This window comes from Zonotrichia albicollis, chromosome 2 (genome assembly GCF_047830755.1).
Source record: "Zonotrichia albicollis isolate bZonAlb1 chromosome 2, bZonAlb1.hap1, whole genome shotgun sequence".
In the NCBI taxonomy this organism is placed as follows: domain Eukaryota; kingdom Metazoa; phylum Chordata; class Aves; order Passeriformes; family Passerellidae; genus Zonotrichia; species Zonotrichia albicollis.
This window is the reverse complement of record NC_133820.1, coordinates 87,007,377-87,029,326: the sequence shown is the minus strand read 5'-3', so window position 1 is coordinate 87,029,326 and position 21,950 is coordinate 87,007,377. Positions and strand designations below refer to the sequence as shown.

The window sequence follows — 21,950 nt, the reverse complement described above, 5'->3', positions numbered from 1 at the left end:
CAGAGGGGGAAGACAGTCTAGCTATAAGCTCTTGAACTGACTGGTAAAAAATTCTTGTTTGAAAAACTAATTCTCTCTGTATTAAAATATTTATTTGCAATTAAATTATTACTGTGAATCTCTGTGAATACAGTCTGTGCTGTCAAAAGGCTGAATGGCAGTCTTTCTAATCTCAGATGTTGTTGGGTTTGATCATAGTAAAAACCTTCCTGTACTAGAAATATATGTCGTACAGGGCTAGTAATATTTATCTAAATATTCTTCTTCAAAAAACCCCTACAATGGTTTATGCCACCTCTCTCCAACAGCTAGCTCGTATCTAGCACCTCAGCACCATTCAGTGTTGTTCTTCAACTATTCAGAAATTGCAATGTGTTAACTGACAATGCTTAATACTTGTCACTGCAAGAAAAAACATCCTTATATGAAAAACACTGTTAGGATTATTTAATTAGTTTTTATTTATTTTAAACATCTTCTGTTTAAGGATTTCAGAAGGCACTGCTTATATACTTTTCTTCCTTAAGTAGAAAAGAGCAAGTTCTTTTAATATTTGTACTGAATAATATTAGCTGTCTGCCCTGCTATCTTTGTACATTCCAGAAATACTTAACTAAACAATGAAAAAATGCATTTTTATTAGATGTAACATAGGCTAGGCTTTTTACTTCATCTATAACTGTTGTAGTAATGTGTGATTCAGATGTTTTAAAGACATCAGGGTATGACAGTGATGCATATTAAATAACGATTGCTCATAACCTATTTTATACAGGAACAGAAGAATGTCTCAAATATTGTCATTGTCATATTTGCAAAAACAACATGAATGTACAGATTTTTATAGCACTTAATAAGAAGTGCTTTAAGAACTGTTAATAAAAGTTTATAATAACTGTTTATAAGAGCTGAACCTTGCCCAGAGAGATTGCGGAGTCTACCTCTCTGGAGATATTCAAGAACGGTCTGGTCGCAATCCTGTGCCGTGTGCTCTGGGAGGACCCTACTTGAGCAGGGAGGCTGGACCAGATGTACCCTTGTGGTCCCATCCAACCTGACCCATTTTGTTATTCTGTGATTCTGTGGCTGAAGACTTAAAACCTGGAATTCTAGATAGCATAATATCACCCACAGTGAAAACAGGCTAAGGAAACAGGGAAAATTAATCTTCTTTTCATAAACACTCTGATTTTCTCCAAATCTGTTCCCAACTTCATCTTACATTTAAACTGAAACTTTGAGAAACTATGTGAAACCCAAGGTTTGGTGCCTTATTCAAGAATATGTTCCATCCTTGACCTACAGCACTGAGAAAGAATCAAACTGATGCTTTGTCTTGTGTTAAGTATTTTATACAGCTTAGCTCAGTGAGCTTAATACATCACTTTGACCTGAAGATCAGTACAAGCAAAAATAAATCAACAGTGTTATATGATATTACATGCAGTATATGGATAAATATGGGTACCTAGTTTTCAAGTGAAATATCTCAAACACTTAGACATAGTTGCCCTTGGATTAGTCTACTACCTGTATTATTTAGTCTTTAGGTTATTTTGGTTTTTTGTCTCAGCATAGATACTCTGTATCAGCTTGAGTTACTAGAAATTTTAACCTTTTAGAACATAAATTCTACCAGTACTTTTAGACTGATGCCCTTCACAAAGGGGAGAAAAAGTCCTTCTAGGAAGTTCTATCCAACTATCTGGATGACTAAACTAATTGTACCCTACAAGGCTCCATTTGTCTCTTCACTGAAAAAGAGGCCAAGAGGCCCATTCAGACTTGCATTTCTTCACAGAAATACCTGAGTAAGATGAAGAATAACACGGGTTTCAACATGGCAAGCTCCTATTAACATAAGACATAAATGTGTTTAACACATAAGAGATTCACTCCTCAGACTAAGGAAGAGAAGCTACATCTTATTACACAGCAGTACACTAGAATGAAACCTGTCCATCCAAGGGATTTTCTCAAATATGCATAAAGATTCTCAACAGTTTGAAGGAAGGTCTTGCTGGTAGCAGAGATATCTTGTTTATTCTGAAAGAAAGACAACTCGTGATATTGGACTGGCTTTTATGCTTCTTATTTCCTTTCTCTGTCTCTCATATGTATGAAGCATGGTTTTAGGAAGAATCTGCATAGTCTTCCGTTGCATGAATGCAACAAATCAATTCAGCTGCTTTGATCTGTTATAATAACTTCTGATATCTTAGGCGCTACCTGTACATGGAAACCTTTCAGATTTGGATGTGACTATTCACATTAGTGCTTGACTGGATCATTTACTAATGCTGCAGCATGGCATACACATGTGTACCTATGTCCTTTTCACTGGGTTTCGCTTCAGTCTTTTTTCAGAGAGAATTGTCACAGAAGCACTCAGAGCAGGTAGGCATTAACTGGGTTGTCTCATTACATTTCTGTGTGGAACACTACACTTTAAAAATTAAAATTTCTACCAAATTAAAGTAGCTTCAGTTTGGGTTATTCAACGAACTGAGAAAAAAAATGAGCTAACCTCACTGATTACTAAATTCATAGTCTTCATTAATGCAGCTTAATTTTCCTGAGAGCCCACTTGTGGAGTAGTGCTAAAAAACTTTGACCCTAGAAATGCAGTGTTACAATGGAAATAGGACAAAATAGTAATTTTAATGAATATAAGACAATTTATGCTTCCAATCATAATTCTAAAGGAATACTAGTAAGTATAAGCTGAGCTGCTAAAGAAGATAAGAACCCATAACTTTTATTAAGAAGGAAAAATGATATTTTGAAGTACATGCTCATAGACTAACAGTTCTAAATGGGAGATTAGTTTTACTTCATTAGGATCTAATGATTTTTTTGACTACAAAAGCAGCAAGAAATATTTGATAAAACTGGAAAGAATAATATTTATTTCTAGAAAAAATAATAAATGAACCAATTTTTGAATGAATTAATAAAACTATATGAATACCAATCTTTTGTCATCTGTAATATATAAATGACAGTAAAAACACCAATCTGTACAAATAAAAATCTACAGAATATTCATCAAAATAGGACTACATATTGCATTTTTTTCTTATATAAAGAAAAACTTCCTGCAAAGTTTCACAATTAGGCTCATAAGAAAAATTTGTGGTTTTTACATAAGTCTCCCAACCAATTTCCAGACCTTTAAAGGCACCCTGCTTGAGTATCTATGTCATCTGTAAAAACGTAAAAAGCAAAAACTTCAGCACAATCTAAGTTTCAAAACCACACTTTCACAGTCAGTGCAGGATGCTTAACGAAAATCTGACCTATAGCTGCCAAGAGAAAAAGTCTTCAGCAGCGGTTACATTTCAATACCAAAGTTGAACACCTGTAAATGCTGCAGTGCTGAACATTATTACATTGAAGTCTCCTCTCTGGACTGGTAAAGTTAGAGAGTTTACAGAAAACTGCTGTGGGCATTACACTGAAAGAAGACCCCATAGACAATATTTCACAATCCAAAATATTGTTTAAATAACTCATTGAGGGTGGTGTATCAAATTGCCATGGCTAGAGGTGATAAATAACTTGGGTTTAGAAATATAAAATGTTTCAGAGTATCAGTGTGTGAAATTGTAAAATATCACTAAACTTACTATTTGAAAGAGAACCTGTATATCTAAGTTGAATTCAGGAAGAGCATATTTCTTTTATAAGAACTTCGACGAGGCACAAACTTTCTGTCTAGTATAATCTACTATGACTGATAGTTATTTATTCTATGCAAGGTTTATTTTTGAACTACGCATCAAAGTCTCCTGCATGAGTTTTCCTTGGTTTCAACATGAACCCTTATACAAAAAGGAAACAATAGATTTTTATTTGTATTGCCTCCATTCTTTCATGTTATAAATTGTAGTAAAGTAGTCCTGAATTCACCTGGAAACCTTTAAGAGTCATCAGATCACTAATATTAAATTGTGCTTCTTATTCTTCTATGATTGTGTAAAATGAAAAGCCAAAACCTTCCAAAATGAAGGCATGATGATGCAATAATTCAAACTTGGAATATTCTTTGTTACTGTTCTTTCTCATGTTTACCTTTGAATAGCCTTCTCTGACTTTATAAATGCTACAGTTTATTTAGCATGCTGCTAATCATGTTTTTAACTTTAAAAGTCAATAAAATTTGTAAATTATTACCAACCTAATACAAATTAATTCACCCACTGTCAGAACACTTCTATTAGAGGCTCTGCTGTGCACGACAAACAAGTCCAATAACTCTAGGCAAACACTACAGAAAATGATATATTTGCTCGAGCAAACAAAAGGAAAAGTAAAACATTTATTTTGAGGTTATCAAATGCAATACATACTTTGCTGACTTTATGGAGTTAAATCCATTCCATCCTGAAGCGACGTGAGATTTATCTAAGCATATACCAAGAACAGATATTACCAATATTAAACCAGGAATTACTTTTATTGTTATAACTCACAGCAAAATAGGGAACAAACCCTAAATTTATTATAAACAAAGAGATCTTATGCCAGTTTGTTGTGGTGTGTTGCAATATCCTGTTTTACCTTCTCCCTTCCCCCTCGCCCCTCGCTGAGTGTGCCCTGTCAATCAGGTTAACATACCAGCAAGGCGTCATGTGATAGGTGTCCCTAGTCCCTTGAGACCCTGCCCCTTCACCTGGTTGGTGGCTCACCTGTCCCCTCCCCTTCCCCTGTCCTGAGCTTAAAATGTTAATGAGACCATGCGGCCTCCATTCTGTTAGCAGCAGTGGCCCGGTGCAGACATCTCTGTACCCATAGAATAAACATCTGGCAACCTTCTAGCAGAATCCACTCCCTTTCTCTCCACCATCGCCAGAAGCTCTCTCTCCTGAGGAAACGGAGTCCTGACAGCCTGGATTTGCCCCGCTGCACTTTCCAGCAGCCAAGGTATCTCTGGGGTAAAACACCGCAGTGCTGCCTTTGGCCCAGCAGCGAGGGTCAGAACTGGCCCAGGCACCATCTAACTGGGTATATTGGGATTCTTATTCCAATACCAGTTCATGTCTTTTCTATGTTGACACAGAAATATGTATCATCAGCCCCTCTTAAACTGACCCAGTGCATTGGCATTTGAGAACTTCTGGTTCTCCTGAGGAAAGATAGTGAAGATTTTTGAGTTCATGGGAAGACTGAATGCTCACAGTTATGGGCCAGGCATTTGCAAATTTGCATGTTTTGAGAAAGTACAAGCTTACAGTTGTTTTTTCTCTATGATCTGTCACTGGTTCTTGTTGGCAGCTGCCTATTGGGCAAAGCAGTAAGAGCCCTAACAGGCTGTTCCTATATTTTAAGGAGATCAGGCACATCAGGTGTCAACTGGTGGCTTAGATGGCAGTTTACATGTTTCCTTGTTTTAAAAAGTGATAATTAGCTCAAATAAAAGGAAACTGAAATAAATTTATTAATTTCCCTTATATAATCATTTATCTTCTTTTGTTGGGTAAGAACAGGAACAGAATTGTAGTAGTTTCAGAATATTCAAGAATCAAAAGAGAAAATTTCCTCAGCCTAAGAGCTGTGCTAAAGCTAAGCATTTATTTGATGAGAGTTGCTTATTATAATCTCTTTTAAACGATTTGCTCAGTAATTAAAATCAATCATGCTGTTTAATTTCTCTTAATTTGGATACTTCAGATATGCACTTTATATGAAACTCTTCCTTCAAAAACTTGATTAGCTGTTTTTAATAATCTTCATTACTCCTGAATCCTTCAACACACAAAATATTACTTTTTTTTTTCATTCACATCTATTTTTATTTCAGTTAAATTGCTGGTCCAGAGATGTACAGTATATATTATGCTCTCCTCTGTGTATTTTTAATTTATCTCTCTTCACATTCTAGCCAGACTCTTTGGACAACCAAAGCTGTATAAATGTCAGTTAAACCTCTTTATGTTTGTGAAGTGGAACAATCTCAGTCTATTTACATAGCTCCTGTTACTTTAGTTTAATGCTAAGATGCCACTGAAAATCCAAACTCATGCTTTGGTAGTGCATAACTTATTACTTTCAATTCCTCTTTTTCCATTGAGCTTAATGAATCTTATAACACTAAATTCCAGGTACATCATCAAAACACTTGGCTGTGGCTTTGGAAGTGAAGTTTGAATTTCAATTTCATGCTAGACCACTGCAGTCACACAATTGGGTAAGACGGGAGGGGCTGAAGAGCCCTCTGAGATGTCTTGTGCCTCATATCACGCTGCAGTGACACAGATCTCATGAGAGTGGTCTTGCTCCTGCAAGTCCTGGCCACTTCTCATGCTGCCAGGCATGAGTTCAGGAATGTGAGAATTCTGGTCTGAGGTCTTCATGAAAGCACGAGCCTGTACTGCGTGAAATGCTAGACACAGAACAATTTCTAGAATTGCAGAATCAAGGGCCATACTTCCATGGCATTGTGATTTAAAAAAAAAAAAGAAAAAAAGAAAAAAAGAAAGCTTAAACAAAAAATGGGACAGCTGAAGTGTATGAAATGTAAACTGTTAAGTAAGCTTTCATTTCAATAATACTGTTTTTCATTTTCTGACCTTTTCCCATCCAGGCTTGATAATCTCTTGGATAGCATTAGAGAAGGCAAAGGTTACAAGGTTTAACTGATACCCCATATTGTCAGTGCTAAAACCTTTGAAATGCTTCCTTTAGAAAGATGCACAAAAAAGGAAAATGAAAAACTGCAAAGATTTTTTTTCCCTCATTCATCCGTCTTCAGGGCTTTTTGCTACTTGGAGCTTGAAACACAGATACAGCAAGCAGGCTAAGCAATCTCCTCAGGTCCTCACAGACCAGCAATTCATAGCTCATTATATTGTTTTCTTGTGTTAAGTCCAAATTTCAGTCATCAGCAGCTAGCTATGGCACATGTTTTTGAAACAGAAGGCAAAAACAGATGGAAAAGAATGAAGAATCTCAAAACAGATAAAATCTATTTGTTTTTAACTAATGTGAACAATGTAGACTTTTCCCCATCAGTGCCAGAAACACTGGTGAGATGCCCTGATGAGTTCATCAGTATTGTTATTTATTATTCTATTAGTGGGAAGGCAGGATGAGGAGAGAAAAAAAAGAGTAAAGAGAGTGAGAGTGAGTGTACAGGTTCTTCAGTATTTAGAGAGAAAAACAATGATGCCTGCTCAGTCATTATCACTTCTAAAATGTCACAGTATCCTGGCATCAGGACAATAGAAGTTGAGCAACACAGGATTTAGATAATCCTGGTTTCAGAATCATAGGGCTAGAGGAGATTTTAAGAAGTTATCCAATTTATCTCCACATCACTAAGAAAAATCAGCTTTTGTTGCATCATTTCTCAGTGCCTACCTTGCCTGTGCTTAAAAATACTTCTTTATGTAGATGCTGGACAACAAAGCTACTTATTTTTGTCCTTGTCAGTAGAAAACTCTTGCTAATGTGTAAGCAGAATATATTTTAAATGCTTGCTATGCATCCCAACCATTATAAATGCAGATACTAGACACTTCTTCCTAGATCATCACTTCTGTAATAACAATACTAACAGTAAAAAAAAAGCCTTGTCTTGATCAAAGTGCAGGAAAGCTTTCCCCCCTTCAGTTACAAAGGAAAAAACATAAACAAATACAATTGAACAAACGGCATTTGGACTGAATAAGAAGGCAAAATGAAGCAGTGGAAGATCTGAGTCTAGGACAGATCTGAGTGCCTTCATGAAGATACTGAAACAGGAGATTGTGCACCACAATGTATTCAGTGTACAATCAGAAGTCTTGAGTAGGAACTAATCTGCAGGTCTCAGCTCCATTTGATAATCCAGAGCAACTCAGGGTTTCCTGCTCTTCTGGTTTTAACAATCATTCTGTACTTCTACTATCTACATCTCAGCTCTTTCAGGAAACTGACACTGACATGCACTGACCAAAAATATAAAGATATATGCATTAATATATATACTAAGACAAAATATTTTAGTTAAGGAAATTTTTATGTTAAAATAATAACAACCAAGTGTTACTCCTTAGTTTTAAGATACAGTGCTTTTGTCATCCATTATATCTTTTGGGTGGATCCAATATTAAAAACATTGTATGCACATATATATATAAAAGCATATATATATAAGCATATATGTAGCCTATATATATATATATTAGCATAACTGTTAAATTACATATAATCATATAACATAATAATAGATACAGTATAATAGTATCATATGATAAAATAAAAAAGGGTTTGAAAATATCTAATGTATTATTAGTAGGTATATAAGCAGCCACAAGTAATGATAGAAGAACTTTGTTCTTAGGAAATCTTGTAATTACAAGATCATTCTTATATATTGTTACTGAAATATTTGATAGGAATACTTTAAGTGAACCAGGGAATGGTCAGAAAAACAAAAGCAAGGAGGTAAAGTAGGGATTAAATCTCAAATACAGTTACCTAAAGAAGGAACGCAGCCTCTTCAGAAGATTGTTGAAGTCCCTGGACAAAGGCTGCCAGTGAGACTGTCAAGGGAGTCAGCCACTCACTGGACTTTGGTGCTGCCAAAGCACAGGACTGCCCGAGAAGGTAAAGGAAAGTTGGCCTGTAGCTGTTTGATAAAAGGATGGCCACTAAGGTTCCTCATGTATCAATTAATAAATGACAACTCCCACCTAACTTTTTAGAGATACCTAAAGGTGTATATTTCCTACTGCTCTCTCTATTTGCTAGCTCATGCTTTACTAACTCTCCTCACAGCCTTCTTTGATATGACTTTTGATACTACCTACTAATCCACACAATATTAACATAATCATTTTTATTACAAATAACTGCAACAAACTTTTCAGTATTTTGGTCTCTGCCATCAGGAAGGGAAGCATTTCCTGCTCAGAGAAATACTTGTTTTGGTGATCAAAGCAATAAACAAAAACACAGAGATCAGCTTTCTGAAAATCCTTCGGCCATCCAAAAATGCTAGTGTTTTATAAGCTGTGTAATATACTGATCCCAGAGACACACATCCAGAACTGTAGCAGTTTATTATCTCTTCTTTGCCACTGCTGCTGAATGATGTCTCCCAAGCTGCTGCATATATGAAAAATACGTTTCACTTTTAAAATGTTTTATCTTCACATTTAACTTTTAGTTCTCTCATGGGGAACAATATATATTAAGAGATTACTTCATACTTCAGAGCCAGAGAAAGTTTTAAGTTTGAGTCTCTGACCACACGCTGCATTAAAAGGAGCATTTTATAAAGACCAAGCTCAAACAAAAATCCATACTCTTTTTGTACAACCGTATTTTGTAAATGCCAATCCAGCTTCTTTTCCAGTGTTTAGGTGCTGCAAATTTGAGGGGAAAATGTCTGAAGAACATTGGAATTCTTTTTTTTCTTTTTCCTAAACAGAGATGCTTGGAGCATTTATTTACCGTGTACAGGCGAAGCCTGAGAGAAGGGAACCCACGCTTATTTAATTTTCAAACTAATTTTGACACAGACACAGGGAAACACCACACCTGACTGGAATAGAAGCTGTTTTAGCAAAACTTGACTTGCAATAGACAGAAAACAGACAGAAGTGAGCTGGAAAGCTACCTTCCTACGAGATCTTCTCCATTCCAGCAGGGGAGCCCGTCGGCGGCTGCCAGCTCGTTGGCGCACAGCTGATCGGCCAGGCTGCCGTAAAAGGCTCTGTACGGCCGCAGGTGCCTGATGAACTCCCTGCACACGGGGACACCAGAAACCATTGTCACTGCCAACCAACAGCATTGAGCTGCCCTGCTGCTGTGCATCTCTAAAACATAAGGAATGTCTTCATTCCATCACTCTCCACTGGTTCTGGCGGTATTTTAAATCGATGTGTCAATAGATGAGTTTGATTCTTTTACATACACTTTGATAGTTTGCAAAGTTGATATTCCCACTGGTCAAATTAAAAACCCTACTTTACATATGCTCTGGAACAGGAACTATTTCTTTCAACCTGAAATTTTCTTGCATTGTAGTGATACAGTTTGCAATGCTACAGTTGGACAAATAGATGAAAAAATGTTCCAAAAAAACCGCATGGAAAATAAAAAATTAGGTGCAGATGAGTAAGTCTCCTGTTTTCCAAAAGTGCTGACAAAAAGTCCCCTACTTATCTTTACAAATACTACAAAATTTCAAAGTTATGCAGCAACTCAAGATTCAGGTAAAATGGGTTTAAGATGTTGGAGTTCAGTATTTAGTAAAGATTTAAATAGCCACCTGAAGAATTGTATCAGTTCTACCATGTGCTGTGCTGGCAGGTTATAAATTATGTATTGTAATTTTAAATAATTTTAAAGATGCCCAGAGGTAGTGATAAGGTTTTGTACTTAATTCAAAACAAATGAATTACTTTTTAGTTGGCGTGTTCTTAACAGAATTGTGGTATTTAATATAAATTGTTTGTTTATGAATTGAAAATCTCTTCCTGGGAGACCCTTTCCTACTGGGAAAAATTAAAATACTTATTCATTCTGAAATAGAACATGACACATTACTGAGTTATCTATGACCTGCAGGCACACAGAAAAGCCCCACCAAATGCTGTACTCATTGCTCTGTAACCCAGCAAGCTCCACTTTATGCTAACTCCCTTTATAGTGTCTGGAGCTGTGAAAAAATGCCAGAAATAGTACATACATTTCCCTATATTTAGTTATCACAGGACCATATGCTATAGGGAATTTAATTATTCAGTATTATTTACTTCAAATTAAAACAGATAAAACATCAGTGATTTATACAGTCCATCATCTAAAAAGCCATATATTCTTTCATGTAATAGGGCAAATATTTTACACAAACTACAGTGGTTTTGATTTACTATGTTTATTAAATGTGATGTGAGTGCCCTACTAATTCTAAAACTGCAGTTCTGAAAAATCCCATGTAGGGTCAATTTTGACTATGCAACATATAATTGCCTATGTGCATTAGGTTTTAAATATGATTCATCCAAACTCTCCCAGCCATGAATAATCATATCTTTTATTTCTCCACACCCAAAATTGAATCCAGTGTGCACAGTGGCTTTGTATTTTCCCTCCAAATGCCATTGAGTGGATTGATTTTGATTTTATCTATGCTTTATGTTTACATTCTGGCTGAAAAATTGTGTTTAGAGAGTCCTCTCAAAGTGAACAGTTGGAATTTCTTCTGAAGAAGAAATAAAAATAAATAAATGTAGCTGTCATAATATCTTGCCACAAACTGCATTCTAACAGAAAGGTCATTTGGTTTATTAGTAAATATGTCCTGAGGCAAAGATAAATTTAATAGAGAAGTAATAACTGATTTCAGCCCCTGTTAATGTCTGACCAAAGTAGTTAGAAGGGCAAATGGTATGAATGTCAATTTTCACATGATCATCCTCTAGACCACATAGCATGTAATTATAGGCAGCTGACCACAAATGTGCAATTACAGTCAGTGGAAGCTGAAGATCGTTTTTATCTGTTTATTCAGAAATATTCTTCTTTTATCTTTTTTTTTTCTTTTTTTTCTTTTTTTTTTTTTTTTTACAATTTCATCCTCTGTACTAGAAGCTGTTTACAGTTCTGGAGAAAAAAGCATTACATACTTCCAAGTTGGTATGTTGCTTCAGAAGGGTTCACTTAGATTTTTTAAATTCATCTAACAATTTTTTGGCATCAAAAGAAAGGAGAAATTTCTTTTTCTTCTTGTACCAAACAGTACCAGAAAGTACCAGCTTTTTCCAATAGGTAAAAATAATTCAGGAGAAGTTCAGGTAGCAGCAGCCCAACATGTACTTTAAAATATAAACTTTCATCTGGACATGCATTTGGACAACAGAAGTACCAGAAGAGGTAAATAAAGTGGAGTTAGAGAAGAGCACTTCCTTAAGAGCAGGCTGCAAGCACTTGCTGAAGTCACTTCCACATGAGTTCTTGAAGTTGCTATGGGAATATAAAGTGAAATGTAAAGTGACTGTGCCTAATAAGGAAGGACGTGATCCAGGAGGGAGCAACTGCAGATGATAGCAAATAGGAAGTTGTTAAACTGGAATCTGGAATCTGCATCAGAGAATTGCAAAATTTCTTTGCCTTCCCCTTTTTCGTGCAGTTTGCATGCCATGAAGAAGTGTCTCTAGAATCTCAGACAGGTGAGAGGGAAGTTTCTGGGAAGGGAAGTTTCCGGGAAGGGAAGTTTCCAGGAAGGGAAGTTTCCGGAAAGTTTCCGGGAAGGGAAGGGAAGGGAAGGGAAGGGAAGGGAAGGGAAGGGAAGGGAAGGGAAGGGAAGGGAAGGGAAAACAGTGTTGCTTTATGTTGCCCACTGCCTTTCATGTCCCTGAAGGTCTCTCAGATGATCTCCCTGAGGTCAATACAGTGTTCTGCTTTGAAACATGGAACAGTCCAGTCCTGGTTTAAGTGAAATTTTAGAATATGGTCTTCTGTTTGCAGTGTGTTAGCAATCAGAAAACATCAAGAACTTGCATGCAACTGAGAAACATGCATCCATGTAATGGGTATTCACTGAAAAACATCTGTGCTGGCTAAAGCAAACTTCTGGTTTGCATATCTTTCTGTGACCACAATGTTTGTAAAACTCTCTATTTATATTTTGCATTGTTTTGGGGTTTTTTTCATTATTTAGTAACTGAAGGTCCTTACACTGAGAACAATGGTTTGCCTTTGAAGCTCAGAGGCACCTTTTCTTCTCCAGACATCAGGAGTGAGCAATTATTCCCTGCAATTCTCTCACTTCTGTTTCCTTATGCACTGTAAAGTGAAATGAGAAGGAAAAGAGGACAAAGAAAACTTCTCTGTGTTTTAGCAAACACTATGACAGAAATGAATGTACTTTATTTGCATAATGGAGCCTTTAATCTTAACTGCAACATTCCTAATGCCTTAGAGTGCTATTATGGTCATGAAAAACCTGATTGACTTGTCTAAATATAGACTGGCCTTTGAGATTCCTTCAACTACCTCAGATATCTGCAGAAAGCTGGAAGCCACCACAGAATCACAGAATCTGCTGATTTGGAAGGGACTCACATGGATCTTTGAGTTCAACTCTTAGCCTTGCATAGGACCACCCTCCAGAGTCCTACCATGTGCCTGAGAATATGTTCCAAATACTTCCTCAACTCTGTCAGGCTTGAGCTCTATGATACAACTTAATGGACACGTGCATCCTTCTGGGCAGGAGAGGATCAGCTGGGATACCCCAGGGTATCTCTGAGTGGCACTGGATGCTTACAGATGTGTGGGCAGCTAAAATTTCTTCTCCTTCCCACTGACTGTAATGGCAGCTCAAACACCTAACTCATGCAGTTACACAAAGTTCACCCTGCAATGCTGAGCCAGGTTTCAATGAAATCTCCAAGCCTCTGCAGTCACTTCAATTCACTACATCCCAGCACAAGAGTCAGAGAAAAATAAAATCAACAGGTATTGCTTGAACAAGGCTTTCAAGATTAAGTCCCGAATGCTTAGTTGTCTGTTTTTTTTACAGCAGAAAGATATATATGAAAAGTCATTCAATTTTTGTCTTATCAGCTTGTACAAATAGTTTGCTGTAAAAACCTACAGTAATTTTTTGTCAGATTTAATAATGCTTGCTGATGCAGTTTTAAAAATTACACATAGAGCCAATATGCACATTCTACCAACGTTATCCACCCTCCTAAATATATTTAAACCACACCAGATGACTCAAGTCATATGTCCATCACTTCTGAAAACAAAATCTAGTCATGAAATTAGCCTTTCCAAAATGTAACAGAGTAGGCTGTGTTGCTAAAATGTTTCATTCTTTGGAGTCTTTATTCTCTAGTAATGCAGGCCATTGCATTGAGCATAATCTACTCTGGTGTAAAATTAATGGCTTACTTTATTCTTTCTTTCTGGCTGTAAAACTAATGTCTTACTTTCTTCTGTTGGTAAGTGTTTGTTCACTGTCTCTGGAGAACATCTTCAACACTTGATTATCTTTGTTCTGATCAAAGGAGCAACCTGGAGACTGTTTAGGCTTTCTCACAGGAGGACCACATATCTTATTGACCTAAAAGGAAAAAAAGCCACAAGAAGAAGTAAAGAACACATGTAAGCAACAATTGTTACATATCTCTCAATTCAGTTTCACTACATTTTAACAAGAAAGAAAGACTAAGCTACAAAAAGCATAATTAATTATCATACTGTGTAACACTGTATCCATAATGAATGCAGCAAACACATAATTAGTCATTTCATAGTAGAAAAAATAGTGAAAGCATTCCTTTTTAAGGGATACCAAGTGTGTAAGAAAGTCACTATGTATTTTATTGATTGTGGTGCTTTTTCCCATAAGGAAGTGTATTTTTATGTAGACTGTACCAGAATCCTCTGAGAATGATGTGTTGTGAACAACAGCACATTTCCATTTTTTCTGTAATGCATCCCAACCACACTTTTAATATACATTGAACTTTGTGCCTTCTTTCAGGGCTGATGAGTTATTATGGCATGTTCAGCCCAGCTACACAAAGACATAGTGAACAGTTAGCATGCTGGAAACTTGCATTACAACACTGAAAGATGTTAAGGCAGTGACTCAAGATGTAAGTTTAGTGATATTGGACCACAGATGCTGAAAATGTCAAGGAATTTTATGTCCGGCTTTCTGATCAAGACGTCAACAGATAAAAATTCACATGAAGTCTCATTTTCTTCTTTGTAAAACATGATACTGGGCATTTTGTATGACATAGGACATCACATCCATAGCTCCTTACTCTTCCTGGTCATTGAATAAAATATTAGGCATATACATATATTTATTTAATAAGAAATAGTTATGCTTGTAATCACATCTGGTAAGATATATTAAGCAGGCTGAACAGCATGCATTTGTGTAAGCTGGCACAGGTGAAAAACTGATACTGTATGTGACACAAAAACTTGGTAGTCATTAGGTAGTCAACTTTTAGAGAGAAAAGGGAGAGAGGAGATCAATGTGGCCTCTAAGGCAGATATCCAGTCTTGAAGCAGAAACATATTCAAAATGCTGCCATGTGAAGGAAGGAGTGTGCATGCTACCCAACAAGGATTATTGTTTCCTATTTTATATTCCCACATGTAAGAACAGAGACAGCAAGTAAATCTCATTTTCAGGTTATCATCATGCACTAAAGAGAAAAATGCAAGTCTTACAGACCATCTTTCCAACTAAGAACTCCTGTAGAGCTAGTTAAAAAAAACATTTAAAATTTAAAATAGAATAGACACATTTAATTTTAATGAGTTTGTTGGCATGCATGTTGTATGTGGTGATAATGAAAAATTCACTGAATGTGCTTGCTTAGGTCAGTGAAAAGAAGAAAGAATCAGCATTATTACTACATAAGAAATAGTGTTCACCTTATGATTTGAAAATGAAGGTAAAGTTGAAAGTGAGGGTTCCTTTCAGGGTGTAATTCACAAGTCACAACGCAGACAGCCAAGTTATAGTTTAGATGCCCTTCAAATGACATGTCTGAATTCACCTGCAAGACAATTATCTCTGGACATATGACTAATGTGCTTTAAGGGATTACACTCTGAACATTACTTGAGGCATTCATCTCAATGTTTCTTCTTACAGGCAGTGTCTCTCTGGACAGCATCTTACTGCATTCCTTCTTGTCTTCAAATTCAGTTTCAAACCTACTTCACTCTATTTCTCCCAGTACTTCTTCCTCAGAATACACTAAAGCTTATTCCAGCAGCTTAACTGGACTCCCCATTTTCCCCCCTTGCAAGTCTCTACACCTTTTCTATGCTTCGTGCATCCTTCTGCAAGTTTGCTCCTTCAGTGCCAGCCTCTGCAGCAGCTTATCACATCAGCCCCTCCATGACAATATAATGGAGATATACCAGAGCCACAAAATTTTTCCATCATTTTATTTTTCTCACTTTTATCATATTCTTTTATGCTCACTGATGTGACAACGGGAGCATTATGCTTATGATCAGCTCCTATGACAAAGAAACTGATTGTTTGAGTTGCCTCAGTTCCAGCTTCCCATACACTCTTCAGCTACTCTGTCTTACCAAAAGTAAAAATAAGGTTTAACAGAGAGTAAGACTCAGATCCAGATGTTTGGGAAGGAGTCATATCCAGATGTTTTGTCTCCTGACAGGCCTGGGTCAAGTGTGTAGGGTGCTATGGGTCTCAGGTGCCTTGCACATCTGAACAAGGCACCTTTGTGTCCAGGCACTCGCAGAGCCTGACTGCAGGGTGAGAGCCTGTGGGGAGAGGAGAAACAGGGTGCAGGTGACCTGCTGGCCAATGCAGCCCCTGAGCAGATGAGCAACAGCCCTTCAGGTCAAGGAAAAAAAAAAAAACAAACAAAAAAATGAAGACAAAAATAGATAAATTAGCTCCACCTATAGTAAACTGAAAAAACCTCATATACATTCACCTTCACTAGGAAAACAAGAGCTCTCTGTGTTTCTTGAATTTACAGTAAAGTCATATTATATTTTGCTCTGGCTAAAATGAACAAAAAAAAAAAAAAGAAAATCAATAATTTTTACAGTCATAGTGCCTTGGAATATGGATGATACTTGTTTTACACGTGCTTTACATAGACAGTTGTTTCAAAATACTGTCTTACAGCCTTTCTCTGTTCTCTTTGAGTCAATGTCTCAAGAAATGCATTTGCAACAGCAGGAAATTTGCATTCACTGATACATGTAAATACAAACCTTAGTTTCAAATACAAAATCTTTCTTAAAAAGTAATCTTGGGTAAACATTATATATAAAAATAACATTAAAAACCAGTAATTATCTGAAATGTCTTCTTAAGATCTGATTCTTCCCCAGTGTTGAAAAATTCTGATAATTGTAATAAAAAGCATTTGCACAACACCACATACCACCTCTGCCATTCTCACAAAGATATGCATGACAGTAATCAGACTGCTGAGAACTCAGTTCTGTTAATGAGGGCAGCAGCACAAAATTCACTCTTTAGCAGTCACTTCTTATTCAGGTACAGTTTCTGAAGGATGAGCTACTTCAGCATTTACAATGGTGATGTGTCAGCATCTCTGTAACCTTTCTCATATCTGGGATATTTAAACCTCTGGGACCACTGGCTTTGTGTGGTGTTGGTTCTTCTTTCTGTGTTTGGTTACACCATGCTCATATTGCTCACCCAGCCGAACCCAGGCTGGGGTTTTTTAATTGTTCAGTAGTATCTGTCACTTTTATGTCATTAACTTAATGTGCATAACAAATTTACTTTTGCCTCCCTCACTAGCCTAGTCTTCATCATCACCTTGTTTCTGCAGTGAACTTGTGCATATGAAAATGTCATGTACTCTTGCCTTGCCTTCAGGTGCCTGTTCTGTCTTTGAGCCAAATAATTAATAACTCATCCCAGTACAGGGCTGATGACAGTCTAAAAACCTGATAAATACAATTCCCATAATAATTTCTGCTTTATATTTATTTTTTAATGCTTTCTTTATATGTACAGGAACAAGTACGTGTGATAAGCATAACACCAGCTTGTCATATTTCTTGTGCTTTCCGAAGGACTTCAACTATATTCATTAGCTACATTGTTTCCTAATTTTTAGTCTTTGGACTGCAAAATTAACATTCCAATTGAGAAATCATTCAGTGCTATTATTGCCAGTCTTGAGAGACTGGAATCATAACTTTGAGAGAAGAGCAATGCTCTCACTACCCTACTGAACTAAAAAATTACCATTTTGCAGCAATATCTGATCAGAATCTATTCTTACAATCTTCCAGTGCCACTGAAATGGGATTTCCTCCGAATGTTTCCACAAACTGAGCATTTTTCTTGGCTTCAAAAACAAGAGAGTGTGAAAAATGATCCTCAAAGGAGATGAAAATAGAAAAGTGAAACTGAAAAATCATCAGAAAAATAATTCAGTGAGATACCTTTCATTGAATTTCAGGGAGACTTAAAGATTTCCACAAAATTTTAAAGCAGGCAAGCCTCAGCAACTTTCTAGGATTTTTTCTCTCCTTTTTTTTTTTTTCCTTTTTTGGAATGTTCTTAAATACCACACAATATTTAAGGGCATAAAAAGAAACCTCTGAAAATTATAAAACTCCTGATTTTCACAGTTCAGACAAACCTATTGTCATTATAGTCAGCATGCTATTATTACACACAATTTGTATGCCACAGTATGATGACTGAGTTAATTAAAAGCTCTTGTAATAACCATGCAGTTAAATTGCAATTAGTGCCACACATGAACTTTATGGCAGTTTGATTTTCCTTGGTGTGATTCCTTAGAATGCCTACTTATGATTACTCACAGTTTGGAAAACTGGAGCATTATTAACCTTTGTATTTAAACAGGACTGCACAATAATGGGAGCATCATAGCAATAATGGTCAGGCACTGTTCTTTAAGTTCAGACACTCAATATGTGAAATGTGTCACATTCTTTATTTCAGTTTTGGTTTGTGCCTTTTGCTCTTTTTTCCCACTACACAAATGGTTCTTTCTGATCTCAGCATTTCTACCGAAATTATTTTACATCAAATGACTGAAGCAAACAATGCACAGTCCTGTGATGCACTTCAAACTAGATTTACCAAGTTTCAGTAGAGTCAAGTTTTAAATGCCTGCATGGACTATGGCTACACTGAAGCCCTGAAGGTTTGTGAGACTGGATCAATCTAGTAAACACCTAACACATACTCCATTTACAGGAAATCCCAGAGATATATACATACATGTATACAAAACTTACAGTGCTTGATAAATTTACAAAAAAAAAACCAAAAAAACAAAACCAAAAACATTAAAGAGTTAAAGGAATTCTTTAAATAAAGAAAGGGCAGTTTTCAGACCCCTGAATCTGACAGCCAGCCAGATCTGAGTAAAAGACCAAGAGGTTTTGTACCCAGAGAGGTGTCTTCTCCCCTGTTCCTCAATGCACAGCACAGTCTAAGTGACTAGCTATGCCATAATCTGATTTTATTTAATGCATGCTTTAGCTAGTGATTAGTCTGGTGGTTTTCAATGCTAACTGTCAGATCAAAAACTTGTCATATTCCTTACAGTTAAATCCCCTCAAACACTCGTGAGCAAATGGACAGCTGAAATCTAACAACCCCAAAATAAAATTTTATTTTCTGTTCTACAAATAAAAAACGAATACTTTCTTCTAGAAATAGATTCTTGATGATTTGCCAGCATTTCCAGCACCAGATTACTAATCAAAAATACCAAAGATTTTGATCTTTGGAAAATAATGCATTAAACTGTTATAGTTTCCCTGGTTTGTTTCATTTTCAACTAAACCACAAGAGGGAGCATCAGTATTTCAGTGTTCTCAAGCACTTCAGCAGCCCTCTGTTAGTTTGGGGGGGTTTAGGGTTGTTTGCTTTTTTTTTTTTTTTTTTTCTTCTAACAGTTGCTCATTTAAGCTCAAACTTCTGCTTCAAAGAAAAATGCATTTTGATATATGAGAAGGTGCACGTGGCACAAGAGATTAAAGTATGAGAGCAAGCATGAGGTACTAAAGATTTGCTTTTCCTTCAGAACAGGACAAATGTTAATATGCAACCATTAATGTCAGAAGAGACTGGTGGAGTACCACGTCTGCAACCCAGGAAAACCATGAAGAAATTCTGTATTATTTTCTTTTCTTTCTTTCCAAATTTTGTCTTCTTATTCGGTGACTACTTGACTCTAACAATATGTCTCAGACATAGGAAAATAAGCAAGTTCTGGAGTTACATTGGGAAATTACAAAATTCATACCTACGCTTAAGCATTTTACAGAACTTGCAGGAGAAGTCCATGACAAGTGAGGAGGAAAACATTGTGAACAAAAGCCTAGAGAATCAGACACTTAGAATAATACCTGCTAGAATTACTAAACAATTTAGAATCCCCTGTAAGACAACTCTCAAATAGACTTGCCAGCTAATGATATTTTCCAAGAAATTTTACTCAAAATTGAAATTGAAATTTCAGGTGATACACAATAATGTGCAGCTATAATTTTTCAAGAAAGACAGATTTGGAAGTGGTTTCAAGCTTAAAAAGGACAAATCCAATTCAAAGAAAACTTGTGAAATGTAAGAGTTTGTCTCACACCCAAGCAGGTGGTATTGAGGAAAAATAAATGTAAACTGCAGATGTACAGAATGCACACCCACCAGCAAGGCAGTTGTAGCCTCCTCAGGGAAAAAAAAAATGAAAGGATTACATGTTGGAAATAAAAGGAAAGTAATTTTCTGTGATATATAAATTGAAGTACAACTTGGAGATACTGAACTAATAATTCCACTTGGTCTGGCACTATGCAGCACCACTGCCATGGGGAAATGCCCCATCCCTGGAAGTATTCAAGTCCAGGCTGGATGGGACCTTGAACATCTGGTCTGGTGGAAAGAGTCCCTGTCCATGGCAGGGGGGTGGAACTAGATGATCTTTAAAGTTCCTAGCAATGCAAACCATTCTGCGAGTCTACAAAATCTTCAGTCAAGACCAAGGAAAGAGACAAAGATGCAAAGACTTTGCTAACCAGATTTTTATAACCAGATTTTTTTCACATGGTTTTGTATAAGACTGCCGTTCAAGCTGTTGGATTCTAGGAGTCACAGTTCCCAACTTTCACATGACTGAGATGCATATCCTCCTCCTACTACTACATTTACCAAAATCAGTAATCCTGTCCAAGTACTTGAGAGCTCTGTTCTCATATCTTATCAATGTTTAATTATCTCTGCTTTCCTTCATAATTTTGCATGTTGGGGATTGCAAAATGAAATCTAAGAGCCCATTAAATATGATCCACTTAATATAGTTTTAATTTGTGTCTTCTGGTCTTTAATCACTAAAATTGTAAATGGTTTTAATTCTGTTGCTCCATTCATGAGGGACTAACACTCAGCAAGTCTGGCAGTAAAAATAGTTTCTCCTCCTGAATGGAGCTGGAAGGGAAGGAAATGATTTTTTCTTTTTTTTTACTTTAAATGACGTAATGTCAGGGGAAATCCAAATGTTCTCAGCCAAGTTACCCTGTAGCCAGAACACAGCACTGCCAGTTCAAATTCTTCAAAGGCAATTCAACAAAAACTGCTTCTTCTAAGAGGCTGCCAGCTCTCCCGATCCAAGTCTGCTTCAGTGGATGCCAAGGTGTTTCATTTATGCTCAGTGAAAACACTCTGTGGTTCTCCTCCCAAAAGCAATTACATAAAACCAGAAGCAGCCTTTTCCAAAGATCAGCTGCCTGCGTGTAGTTTGACTGATTTATTTGTGCTTTCTTGTGGTTCAAATATACTTTATTTCTCCATATTTCTGTGTGCCCAGCAAATACAGCTCTCACATAGAGGGCTAACATTGTGCTGTCTTGTGGGACACAGGCAGAATTGTTCTTTAAATCTAGGTCTAAAATTATCCACGGTCACCTGTGTAAACCAAAAGAAATTCAGTAGAAGTGCGATTGTCAATGAAAGCAGAACTGGGGGTCTATAACCTTTATCAGGCACATAACTTACTTAAAACAAAAACTACATTTCAATTTAAAACACATAAAGAATTAGTGAAAGCAAAGCAAGCTGGCTGCATCAGCATATCTGCACAACATGTTTACACTTTATTGCAGGCTGCTATTTACATTCCAAAATTGTGAAGAGCAGAGCAGTTTTGTTAGCAAAATTACATAACAAAAGTATGTAAGCTAATAAAAATCGTGTTCACTTAAATTAGCAGTCATAATACATTATTTCATTTAGCATTAGACATTTTCAATAACTCTTTCTATAACTGGAGGGTCACCTTTTCATGATAACAAGAGTCAAAAAACATCAGAAAAAAAAAGGAGGAAAAAACCCCCTATCTAGTTAGTATTTCAGAGAATCTACACGTTTCTTCTCCATTCCAAATTGCAGCTTACAAGATCAATGCTTCTGC

The 21,950-nt window shown here is 36.4% G+C and overlaps 1 protein-coding gene across 27 annotated transcripts in view; it reads right to left on the bottom strand.

Moving 5' to 3' along the window:
* The window catches only part of GPC5 (glypican 5), a 610,346-nt gene that overhangs the window by 486,788 nt on the left and 101,608 nt on the right, over positions 1 to 21,950 (bottom strand). For 25 of the 27 annotated variants that reach the window (XR_012579095.1, XM_074535608.1, XM_074535598.1 and 22 more), the window contains 2 exons: positions 13,935 to 14,068; positions 9,608 to 9,733 (listed from right to left, as the gene is read on the bottom strand). Coding sequence is in view for 26 of the 27 variants with exons in the window: in XM_074535608.1 (XP_074391709.1) it covers positions 9,608 to 9,733; positions 13,935 to 14,068 (260 nt within the window). In the remaining variant the exon portion in view is untranslated. Of the gene's footprint in view, positions 1 to 8,266; positions 8,615 to 9,607; positions 9,734 to 13,934; positions 14,069 to 21,950 lie in introns of those variants that run through there. The other 2 variants (XM_074535613.1, XM_074535604.1) reach the window with 2 other exon arrangements.